Source organism: Lithobates pipiens, unplaced genomic scaffold, assembly GCF_037356315.1.
Source record: "Lithobates pipiens isolate NorthernLeopardFrog02 unplaced genomic scaffold, aLitPip1_a1.2 Scaffold_8, whole genome shotgun sequence".
Classification (NCBI taxonomy): domain Eukaryota; kingdom Metazoa; phylum Chordata; class Amphibia; order Anura; family Ranidae; genus Lithobates; species Lithobates pipiens.
Window position 1 is genome coordinate 596808124 of NW_027507903.1, and position 12858 is coordinate 596820981.

A 12858-nucleotide genomic window follows, 5' to 3' on the forward strand; every position below is an offset into this window, starting at 1 on the left:
CCAAGCTAGCATTCAACCGCTGGGCATGTGGATGGCTGGGAGTAAACTTCTTCCGCCAGTCCAGCAGCTGGGGCAGGGACATTTGCCTGCTATAATCGGACGCGGGTGTACCGCTAGCAGAGTTACCGGAAGCACTTGGCTGTGACACACCTAATTCTACACCTTCATTCCTCTCAGAGCAGGTTTCAGAGAGGACTGAAGGTCTAGTGGGGTTGGAGATGCCAGCTGATGAGGAGCAAGGAGAGGTCCGCTTTGTTCTTTGGTGTGGGTCTTTGAGGTACGCTTGCCAATGAGCTGCATGGCAGGTCAACATATGTCTGGTCAAGCATGTGGTGCCCAAGCGGCTGATGTTTTGGCCACGTGAGATACGCTTGAGACATATGTTGCAAATAGCAGCGGTGCGATCTGATGCACTCGTCTCAAAAAAGGCCCACACCAAAGAACTTTTAGAATAACGCGCAGAGGCAGCGCTCTGCACAGGCGGAGCTCTGCGGTGTGTGATTCAGTCGGTGTGCTGCCCCTAAGCTGGCCTCGGAGGGCATCCTGCCTTGTTGGACATGTGCCTCCTCCTCCTCCTCCCTCCTTCCAGGCACCCACGTGGAGTCAGTGCCCTCATCATCCCCTCCCTCTTCATCGCTGTAGCAAACCTGGCAGTATGCTGCAGCTTGTGGAACATGACTGCCAGATTGCTGTCCTTCTTGAGCATCCCCTCTCTCTCTGCGCTCACGCTACTGCCTTCCTCTAGCTGAGTGTCATCATCAGAGCCCACAAAACACTGGGCATCCTCCTGGAGCATGTACCCAACACTGTGCTCAAAGAGTTCAGGAGACTCCTCAGGAGGACGTGGTGGGTCTAGGGAAGGAGTCATTGATGATGACATTGAGAGGAGGGAAGACGATGTGTTGGCAGCTGCTTTGCTACTACCCTGAGACTGGGTGAGAGAGGATGAGGAGGATGAAGAGGGCTTGGTCATCCACTCTACCAAGTTGTTGGCATGTTGCGGTTCAACATGTCCAGCTGCCGAAAAGAAGGACAAGCATGTCCCATGGCCACGTGCTGATGACAATGCACCGCGTCCACGACCAGCACTGTTGTCTCTAGACACAGAGCCTGCTTGCCCTCTTTTATCGGCTCGCGCCTGTCTGCCTCTCCTTGCTGGCCTTCCAGACATGGTAATGGCCTGAAGGGAGTTGGGTAAAACAGCAGTTGGGTAGTTTATATTGTGCTGGAGGCACACAACACCCACTAACTCCTGCAGATGCCTTTTTTATAGAACACCAGAGATAAAGGGGTATATACAGATGTATACTGTGCTGTGCTGGAGGCACACACAACTTCCAATAACTCCTGCAGATGGCAAGTGGGCTCAAATAGAGAACAGCTATGTAGGTGGATATAGCGGTATGTACTGGGTACAGAGCACGCAGACAGCACGCATCTCCTAACACTACTGACTGCAAGCTCTATTATTAAAGATAGATCACTAGCTATATAGGCGAGGTGAATATTGCGGTGTATACTGCGGTCAGGGCACGCAGACAATAACCAGAAAACAGCAGAGATAAAGGGGTATATACAGATAAAGGGGTATATACAGATAAAGGGGTATATACAGATGTATACTGTGCTGTGCTGGAGGCACACACAACTTCCAATAACTTCCAATAACAACTTCCATCGCAGTGCATTGTGGGCCGTGAGCGGCACGCGAATTTTGACGCGAACGGACCAAGTGTTTGGATTTCGCCGAACGAACGAACAGCCAATGTTCGAGTCGAACGTACGTTCGACTCGAACACGAAGCTCATCCCTACTCAGGGTAGAGTCAGAGGAAATTATTAGATTCTGCCATCAATGAATAGGGAAAGTGTTGCGAGAGCTACTGAGTGCTTTCAGCATACACCAAAACCAGAAGACAGTAAAACATGTCAGTGGCATACTAACACCCTATAGGACCTGCATCTTGAATGTGATGATTTCAGGGATTTTCTTCATATATGAACTAGGGGTATGCAATTTTTTTCGAGTGATAAGCACATTTTCAAGTGATAAGGGATAAGCAAATTGTCGAAGCTGCTAGCATATGATGCATATCACATATAGAAGAAAATAAATTTGCCAACATTGCCAAACAATCAATACGAAAGCATGTGACTAGCTCATAGGATACAGCAAAAGTTGTACATATGTAGTTGCAATAGAGCATTTCATCAACAGGTAATGTATGTTCAAACATGTTCCTAGATTATAATTATGAGCTTGATAGTGGGTCGGGAGAATGTGAGGGTGTATTGCCCACAAGCTCTCCGCTAATCGTGGAGAGGAGGGTAATAGGAGGCTCCCCCAGCCACCCCTAAAGGGATCATGCTGTGGGTGGGGGATCCCCCCCCCAACTCCCTCAGTGAATGACCCAGGTCTCCACTCGAGAGAGTGAAGTGTTAGAAAGTATTGTTCGGGAATGTTAACGCAGCAAAAATTTGAAATTTGTTACCATTATTTCCAGAACTGAGACTCAGCTCAGACAACTTGTGGAAAAAGAGTTCCGGGTAAACTGAGCTCTATCGTTACTGTTCTATATACATCTGGAACAACATGACAAAGTCAGGATCGGCCTTGTCATAGATATGTTGACATGGATCAGAAGGGAAATTAATCAGTAGAGAAAAAAGGATGGAAGGCAAGAGGTGAGGTAAAATAGAGGGGTCAGAAGGGTCACCCAGAGTCATAATCATTTAGAGGGTTCAGCGCCTGGGTATAGGGGAATATGACAGTATTTGGCCCAGGGTTCCCAGGTGAGTTCAAATATATGGGTTTTGTCTTGTATAATGCTGACTATTTTCTCCTGTGCCATGATCCAGGATATTTTATGCTTCAACGCTGTGATCGGAAATACAGTTTTTTTTCCAGTGGGCAGCTATCATAATTTTAGTGCCCAATAGGATGAAGAAAATCAGCGCTTGAGTGTGCTTGTCTATTCTATTGACTTTAAGGTTAAGTAGTGCTATGTCTGGTGTTTGAGGGACCTGTACTGTTGTTACTTTGCGTATTAACGAGAAGACTTTGTTCCAGAGTCCCCTTATGCGTGGGCAGAACCACCAAACGTAGAGAATTGTTGCTACATGGTTGCACTTTCGGAAAGCACAGCGGGGAAGCATCTGGAAAGATCTTGGCGAGAAGTGAGGGAACCCTGTACCATCGGGTTAAGACTTTGAGACTTGCTTCGATCAGGGATATGTTTAGTATACCTTTAAAAGAGCGTTGGAAGCAGGAGAACCATTTAATCTGATCCCAGGATGTATCCAGTTCTTTTTCCCAAGAGAGAACATAAGGGGGTTTGGACAAATCGGAGGTGAGGGAGGCATAGATGATGGAGATCCCACCCCTCTGATCCCCGATGTTCGAGCACCATGATTCATAGGTCGTGGCTCTGGGGGGGGTCTGGTTTATTAGGCCAGATCGAACTGAAAAAATGTAGTATTTGTGAGTAACAGAACCTTTGGAGGCTGGCATCTCTAGTTTGCTAACGCAATATGCGATAAATAAGGTGCCTGAGGTAGTGAAAAAATTCCCTATTTTAATTAGTCCTTTATTGAGCCACCAGCTAAAAGCTAATATGTTCATTCCAGGGGGGGAAGTCGGAGTTATGGAACATGTGCGCCAGGTGATGAAGGGCTGAGATCAAGGATGAGTTTTTGTGGATTTGATCACACAGGGCTAATGAATGGGAGAGAGTCGGAGCTAGAATCGGGGGTCTTAGTTTAGGGGATGACCATATTAGGAAGTCAATAGTGTGGCGGGAAACTGCTTATCTCTCCATGGAGAGTTTTGCACCTTGCGAGTAAACAATAGATATCTGGGCTAATTCTGCTGCTTGGTAATACCACCAAATGGGTAAGGCGAGCCCCTCATGAGATTTGGGTCTCAATAGAATATTTTTAGAGCATCTTCTGCCTTTTGAACCCCATATAAATTGCAGGATTTTGGATTGAAGCTTATGTAGTTGTGATTTCCGAATTGGGATAGGAAGAGATCTGAATAAGTACAAGAGGCGTGGGCGAAAGGTCATTTTGATTGCATTTATGCGACCTAGCCAAGAAAGGTCATATTTAGCCCAAGTGGTGAGATCTAATGACAGTTTGTGAAAAGCACCCGGGTAATTAGAGGAGTATAAGGAGTCTATTCTAGGGGGGAGATTGACCTCTAGGTATGGGATATGTGTCAAGAACCAGGAAAATGGAAAATGGCTTTGTAAATTGCTAAGTAGATTGGGGGGGATAGTGATGTTAAGTGCTATTGATTTTGAGACATTTACGTGGAGGCCAGAGATTTTGCCAAACTTATCAAGCAGGGGGAGAATGTTAGGTGTTGATATCAGTGGGGATGTGGCAAATAATAACAAATCATCGGCGAACAATGTGCACTTATTTTCTTGTTTTCCTCAGAACACTCCCTTGATGTCAGGAAGGGACCTGATTGCTATGGCTAATGTCTCGATAGCTATGGCAAAAAAGAGGGGGGAGAGGGGGCATCCTTGTCTGGTACCTTTTTCTATGATAAGGGGGTCAGAGTAGTAGCCTTGAAGTCTTACTTGTGCACAGGGGTTAGAGTGCAGGGCTCATAGTGTCCCCAGAAAGTGTGGGCCAAACCCCCATCTTTTGAGGACATTAAATAGGCATGGCCAGGTGACTGTGTTGAATGCCTTTTGTAAGTCGATCAACAGTAGAAATCCTTCTTGGTGAGGGCCTCCATTCCAATGGGAGTTAAGGAGGATGTCAATTGCTCTCCTAATCTGTCTCCCCAGAATAAAGCCCGCCTGGTCCTTATGAACATATAGTGCGATATAAGATGAAAGTCTGTTGGCTAATACTTTTGTTAAGATTTTGAGATCATTGTTAATTAAGAAGATTGGATGATAATTAGACACTAATGTTGTGTCCTTTCCAGGTTTAGGTATAACTGATATGTAGGCTAAATTTAGGGCTTTATCCAGGGGAGAGCCAGACCTGAGATATTTGAAGAATCTGACCAAATACGGAGCAAGGATGGAGGCACATTTTTTATAATAGCCGACGGAAAAGCCATCAGGGCCCGGGGCTGAGTTCAGTTTAAGCTGTTTTATTACCCTGAGGACTTCAGTTTTGGTGATCGGTTCATCTAGAAGGTCCGAGTGTTCCATGGAAAGTTTTGGGAGAGGGACGTTATCTAGAAATTCCTCTAGTGGAGGTTGAGAGCTTGTATGCTCGTTTTTATACAGGGTGGTATAGAATTCATGGAACGTTTCCATGATAAGGGCTAGGTTTTGGGTTAACTCCCCCGTCTGAGCTTGTATCTTGGGTAAGACATGTGTTTAGGTTTTAGGGTATCGTTTTGCTGCTAATTTGGCTCCTATCTTGTCCTTCTGGGAGTAGAAGCGTGCTCCTTAGCATCTCAGATCTGTTGGTGTTTTTTATGTTTACTAAAGGAAAGCTCCTTTCAGTTATCCAGGATCTGCTCTTCTGCCAAAAGCAAGCTCCTCGTTAGCTTGGAGCAGGCAAAGATGCCAAGTGTCCAAGATTTGATGTGATAGTTCCACATCTTGAACCACTCACTGTCCAATCAATCACAGCATCACCCTTATTTGAGTTACTGAACATGCACAGTAACTCAAATATTAAGTAGGTACAGTATTAACTAAGAGGATGGTGGCTGTGATTTGGTGTTTCCAATATATTAACTTTGTGTCAGGAACATACCAAAAAGTGTGTGTGTGTGGGGGTGTCTGGGTGTGACCACCCAAAAAGTGGACATGTCAAGTGTGGACCATGGACAGAAGTGATAGTGTCCTGGAGTCTGGACCTAATGTACTGGTAAGTTTGAACATGTCATTATATATTGGGGGGCAACAGTAAAACCCTAATGTTTCCCAGCCCTTTGTTTATCAACAAAGTCATGTGATTACAATCTGAACACTGATATGGTTAATACAGCTCTTTGTTAAAAATCATAATTGGTTTTTCTTTTATTTATTTTTTTCTCTTTTTTTAAATGGGTTATGCATTGATGATATGAAACCTCCTTGAACTTGCTTGGTGTTCGCTCCTGTAATTTCTTTTCTTGACTATTTCACTGTCCTACTATACATGGTATATGATCCGATATACTGTACAGTGTATGTTTTGTTTTCTTTTTTTGGTACGCATAAATTCTAGTAATTTTGTTGCAAAACCAATTTAAAAAAAGTAATTTTGCTCGTCCTTTATTGGAACAATCCAAAACAAATAATACCATCTTGAAAGGTTGCTATATACAGTATAATACATACAAATTATTTTAAGTTTTACAGTTTTAAATGATTTGTAAGCTGAAATTTACAGCTACATGATAAAATAAAAATAATGAATAATTCTAATGTCTGTGCTATAAGTTTTTTCCTCAATTTTTCTTTCCTTTTTTTATTTCCCCAACTGCCTCCATCTGTTTCTATCTTGCTGTCTCCATCTCTCATTCTCTGTCTCTGCCACACAGTGGAAATCTCCACTGTGTTCGTATGGTTTTGCTATGTCTTGGAAACCCCGACTCTCAGGTTCACTTCCTCTCTTTCTCGCGTGTATATAAGCCTGTACACAGACAGTTCTCTCACATAAACTTCCATACATTGTCTGTGATCACTGTGCCTCCAGAATGACTATATTACTTCATCCAGTCAGCTCAGAAGACCTGGAGAACCAGAAAACGTCATCAAGGACCTGCCGATGCCTTGATTATTGTCTTGTGATCTCAATGGTGCTGCTCACTATGGTAGTGGGATCAATGGGTGTCTTTTATGTGACCTGGGAGAGACCTCACATGGAGAAAAGTACTAGCGAAAGGATCCAGAGAGACAGATTGGTAAGTGTCCATCTCGTAGGAGACAATTGTGTATTTTTGGTTTTCAGAACCTTCTTGCGTTAGCGTTTGAGATGTCTCTGTCGCCACAGCTGTAGACTTTTCTGTACTAACCTCTCCAAAAGAGATTGCAATATTAGTTGAACTGTCAATCTCTTAGTCTTCAGTTCCAACAATCAGCCTGGGAATCCATAAGTTCATCAATAAAGTCCCTCACAAATGACGGTCACTTCAGCTGTAGACTTTGCTGTACTAACTTCTCTGATGTTATACAAATGACTATTATAAATTTCAAGTTAAGATTTTAAGAGTATTTTAAGGTTATGTGTAAAAGAGAAAGATTGCAGTATTAGTTGAACCGTCAATCACTCTAATTTGTAAGTCTGGGAATCCATAAGTTCATCAATAAAGTCCCTCAAAAATGACTTTTACCTCAACTGTAGACTTTTCTGTACTAACTTCTCTGATGTTATAACAATGACTATTATAAATTTCAAGTTAAGTTTTTAAGAGTTATGTGTAAAGGAGAAAGAGATTGCAGTATTAGTTGAACTGTCAATCACTCCAATTTGTAAGCCTGGGAATCCATAAATTCATCAATAAAGATGACAGTGCATACCAACAACCTGCCTAGCAGTACTATGATATGTTCTTTTTGACTTGGGACATGCTCCTATCTAAATAAATGCAACTTATTCAGAGACTGGGACCATGTCTGTGACCGATATTTCCGAATGAGGTCACTTAAGGGTCACTGGATATTACTTAGCCAGTTTTTGTACAAGCAAAAAATGGGACACAAATGTGATTTAGTGACAGTAAGTACTTTCCCACCTCAGTGACAGCAATCTGTGCAGAGTGAAAATTAACTTTATAATGTCACTCTTTCATTTCCCCATTATCATTCTGCCTTGGATTTTCAAAGGTCTGAAGCGAAACACAAATCTCTTGAATACTGATATTGCAAGGTAGTGAAGAATGCCTATCTAAGTCCTTTTGAACATTTTTTTTCCCTTACATCATTGGAAATATTTTTCTCCTGCCATTGGAACTAAATATAGTGGTTTCGGCATCTGTGCAGACGTTCCATGGATAACTTTATCTTACAGCAACAGCAAACATTTGATTATTCCCCCTGGAGCATAGCAAATAAAAATATTATTGGCTTAATGGACTAAAGAAGATAATAAAAGTTTCCACTTTTCTTTTTATCAATAAGCTAGAGTAATACTTTATACACACACAGCAAATTAAACCTTGGGATGGATACAAAAAATCCAAAATTAGTACATCAGTCTTTCATCCAAGCACATCGGACAGCACCGGTCCATCTCACTACCAATCCTGGAATACACCTCAATACATTCCTTGCCTTAGAATAATCTAAAAAGAATGCCAGAGCTATGATGTTTTCCACAGCCACCAATTACATTCAAGCCTGTCTTGGGGTGCGAATGTGATTGATGATCCATGAGATAGCTAGATACACAGAACAGGAAGGAAATGTCTAATGCCATCTTACTAATCCTGTAAGGTAGTCTTTGTGTGCTGTAGATAAAATGGATTAAGTTAAAGGGTTAACTTTCTGATTTTAATTGAGCTGCTGTGTTTTCTGGAATTCACGAATAGCTGATCGATTTACTGTTCTGTAAATTCTGCTTTTAATACCTCACTGCAATCAAAATAATTCTAACCCAAGGTTACTGGCTGTTTATATTATTAGGAATAAGACTATTTTAAAGAATGTGCAAAAAAAATATACTTTTGTTTAGGACGATCAAAACATTTTTTTTCTCTTTCTTTTGCAGAGAAACAGTGCTCAGCTTACAATTGATTCTGGTGAGTTTCTTTTTGTATTCATATTTGTAAAGTTACTGAGAAAGTTGTTCTAATAGCATGAATGTGAACTGTCAAGATCACAAATTGGGACCCACCATTATTTTTGGTATCCTACTCATCCTGTTGGGTCCTGGTAGGAGTTGAGATATAGTGGAATGTTTGAAAAGAAGAAAAGCTCACCACTGGGATTCAAAAGCATTTCGGATAAATGACAGAGTGTATGTTGATATCTCTGGTGTAAACTACTGTTATACAGGCATACCCCACTTGTGTAGTCTTATATAATTGCAAATAGATTGCATGTAGAATCAGGCACTCACCTGTCCCACGGTCCAGTGATGCGGGCATACGAAGCCCTGTTCCTCTCCCCTTCCTCTTTGCGGTGCCGGGATTCTTACTGTGGGCGCCCGGCTGTGGCTTCACAGCCGGGCATGCACTGCGAAGGTGGAACTCCGCTTTAAGATGATGTATTGACCTAGACTTGGACTTACCGTGCTTTGAAAAGGATCCCTCCAACATCTTTATACTTGCCTGATCTGAACCCACCCCCTCCCCTCCAGCTCTGGCAAGAATACCCACCACTTCTGAGTATGGGGAACCATGTGACCTGTTCCCCTGACCTGACTATAGGGTTGATTTACTAAAAATTAGAGCGTGCAAAATCTGGTGTAGCTGTGCATGGCAGCCAATCAGCTTTTAACTTCAGCTTGTTCAACTAAGCTTTGACAATAAAACCTGGAAGCTGATTGTACCAGATTTTGCACTCTCCAATTTTAGTAAAATGTGCTGGGCAGCACCACTCTGCAGGTTACCACCAATTTCAGTGCCAGCACTAGAGAATCAAGGAACTTCAAGGGAGCATTTGGGGTTCAGGGGGTACCCTTTGTGGCATTGTCACTTTACCCTCCGAGGACAAGGTGACAGTGGGGTTGATTTACTAAAACTAGAGAGTGCAAAATCTTGTGTAGCTGTGCATGGTAGCCAATCAGCTTCTAACTTCAGCTTGTTACGTCAAGCTTTGACACAAATACCTGGAAACTGATTGGTTTCTATGCAGCGCTGCACCAGATTTTGCACGCTCCAGCTTTAGCTAATTAATCGAGGTGTCTCTTTAGATGTACATTGACAGTCTATCTCTAGGCAAAACATTTTTATTTTTAAATTTAGATTTAGTATAGAAGTTTTAGAAATGTATTAATGTCTCTATGGCAGTTTGTTTCCCCACTGGGGAGATAAATCAACTTTATTCTTTCTGTTCTGCATTATCACCAGGGCAGAAAGGGATGAGAAGTCAAAATTTTACAGTTGTTACCAAAACAGGACATAATAGGAAATGCACATACCTGTCTCGGCGACAGCTGTCAAAGAGGGGACTTCCCATCACTTTGAGACACCGCAAAAAAAAAAAAATCTGCTAGTTTTTTTAACTATTCCCTACACTCTCCAAAACTAAAAAAAAAAAAGCCAGACACGGTTCTGTACACTATAATTTTTAAAAGAGGGTAAGCAATAGAAGTCATCATACTTTTCTTATGACAGATCCACTTTAAGTGCTCATGCTGTTGGGCGTTCTTTTTAGCCAAAGAAACCCAATACAACATACACAAAGAGCACCGCTCATTTTAAATCAATGGTATTTTTTTTTTAACTGCACATTGTTCCAAATGTAGGAAAACAACACCTATCGACAAGAGCCCTAAGGCTAGCTTGTCTTTTAAGAATTCACTAGTCCAACTAGTCCACGTCTGCCATTCCTGTACAACTAAACTTAGGGATATAGATATTACCCCCCCACCCCACCCTTAGTAATATGAACAGTCTTTCTCAGGGATTCATTTTTTGTTTAAAATCGAGAACACATTCACAGTACTCTTTGCTGATTTGCTAGTCAATGAACACCCGAGCAGTGACAGCTCTTGAAAAGCAATTCCATGTTTTCTATTTAGAGGAAGGTCACAGGAATGTACCTGCGGAAAGCCACACTAGAAATCTAGAGAAATATTTTTATACTGTCTCAAACCTCTAAAAGTCACCATTTTCTGTTTTTGTTTTTCAGCACAAATAGCTGACAAGGACATCCGCTGGAATACAAATAATTTGCAGGGCACATTTCTTGGCCAAGACTTCTCATATGACAACGCAACTCAAGAACTTTTGGTGAAAAATGAGGGCTATTACTACATATATTCACAGATAACTTTGAAATGTGTCAGCAAGAACAGTTGTTCTAATAAACATGTGTCCCTCTCAGTCTTGAAGAACAATCAAGATTCAGTCCTAAAGTTACATATCAACGTTGGCGAGAATATTAAACTTTCCACCTTCTCTGCAAATATCCGATATATTTCTGCTAATACAAAACTCAATACACAGTTTGAGACCAGTGGAGAAATCACAGATTGGCAGCTGGACGAAAACAGCTTCATGGGCCTTTTTTTGTTCAGTGAATATTCACTAGATGAATTGCAAAGTGCTTAAATCCCAAGAGAATAAATTGGAGATGTTCATTAGAAGATGCATAAAGCACTACTAGACTACTTACAGACACGAGAATGCTGTACGTGTTATTACCTTTCCTCTGGTTTCATACCTTGAGGATGTTGCGCTGAGAATTGTGTTGAGTACACAAGCTGGAGAGGTGGCCAAGAGCTTCCTCCATTAAGTAAATGTACTTTGACCAAAGACTATTTGATCACTACGTGATACCTTTAAAATGTTTGGTGTAGATTTGGAGCCTCACTCTAGCATCTAGAGTTGGTTGAGTATCCAAAAACACATTTAGTCTTCTACAAAGAATGAAGAAGACTATAGCTCAGTTAAGTAAAGCATGCTGCTTCACATTTCAGTAAAGGTGGCACTTTCTCAAAATGAAAATATAGGAATATTTCCAGAATGTATTTGAATATCTTTCTGTTGTATCATCTACCCTTTTTCCTCAACATGTCCATGGCATTCTATCCTTTTCCTCAACATACTTCTCTTCCCCTCTTCATCTATTCTTCTCTCTTTTTCCTTTTTTTTCCATTTCTTTTTTTGAGAAATCCGACACCTTAAACAATATATTAATGTATTTATTTATGATGTATTTTAGGTCATTGTGTGTACTAGATAATATGCATTTAATATTGTGTTAAATGAAATGTATTCTTATTATATTTATTGTAATGTGTATTTATTAAATATTTATTTCATATTTACTTTCCAATTTTTTTTTATTGTATTATATCTCAGTGTGGTACTGGGTATTTGGTTGTGGCCTGTTTATATTATCTAGGGGAAACAAAAATTCCCACATTCTGTGAGAAAAAATAAATGGAATACAAATGGTCACTATGGCCAACAGCTCCATTTTACTCTGTTTCCTCTCTCCTCTGCTTCTCACAAATGGACCCTTTGTCATGTTCTACTATGGTCCTTCACGTATTTGGCCCTAGTTCCAACCAACGTTGCCTTGTGTTCCATACCTCCGATTTACCTACCTGTATATTTTCATAATCAAGAGGAGACTCACACAAACACAGTTTAAGCAAGATCCATACATACATGGTATACCAAGTGAGATTCAAACTCAGGAACCCAGAGCCAAGGGTGTTTAAACTTGTAATGTATCATTTGCCAAAGCACCAAAGGAGCAACATAGCTTTTGGCTTCCATGATCAACAAAGTGCTATCATTGCATGTACTAATAAGAATATATTTGTATATTGCATTATCATGCTTATGCAATAACTAACTCATAGCTGCCAATTCACTTCTCGAGCACTGTTCTCAGCCTTTTCAGCTCTGAGGAAGGGGGCTTGTCCCCTGAAATGGGGCAGCTTTCCAACCACAACGATTTGGGCACCGCCTGAGCTGGACTTAATATTTGATGTGCTTGTATCTTCTCATGTTTGTAAATATTTTTTTGGGCAATTTTTACTAAGTAAAATTTGGTGTTGGTATCACTATCAGGTGTGGGACAGAGTGAGCGCTGAGATCTCCAGTGAAGATCAAACCCAAATAACATACTTCTCCACTTTCTGAGAAAGAAGGATTCTTTTTAGCACAAAGCATGTAGGCAAAGGACATTCCCTGCCATACTCCTTAGGTACATAGAACATGAAGAATTTTTATGCAGAAAATTATGGGCTTAAGTATAACCAAAGAAAAAACGTT

At 41.3% G+C, this 12858-nt stretch overlaps 1 protein-coding gene across 1 annotated transcript; it reads left to right on the plus strand.

Annotated features, from left to right (window-relative positions):
* Nucleotides 1–6638: 6638 nt before the first annotated feature.
* On the plus strand, nt 6639–11839 carry TNFSF9 (TNF superfamily member 9). Its single transcript, XM_077470489.1, has 3 exons — nt 6639–6867; nt 8673–8703; nt 10760–11839. Exons 1-3 carry the CDS (start codon nt 6661–6663, stop codon nt 11179–11181), a joined length of 660 nt encoding a protein of 219 aa, XP_077326615.1. The 5' UTR covers nt 6639–6660; the 3' UTR covers nt 11182–11839.
* Nucleotides 11840–12858: the final 1019 nt, after the last annotated feature.

Excerpts from the sequence above, each read along its gene's own strand:
- TNFSF9 (XM_077470489.1), top strand. The coding sequence starts at position 6,661 with ATGACTATATTACTTCATCCAGTCAGCTCAGAAGACCTGGAGAACCAG. Across the intron at positions 6,868-8,672 it reads GGATCCAGAGAGACAGATTG|AGAAACAGTGCTCAGCTTAC; the intron begins GTAAGTGTCCAT and ends TTTCTTTTGCAG. Across the intron at positions 8,704-10,759 it reads TCAGCTTACAATTGATTCTG|CACAAATAGCTGACAAGGAC; the intron begins GTGAGTTTCTTT and ends TTTGTTTTTCAG.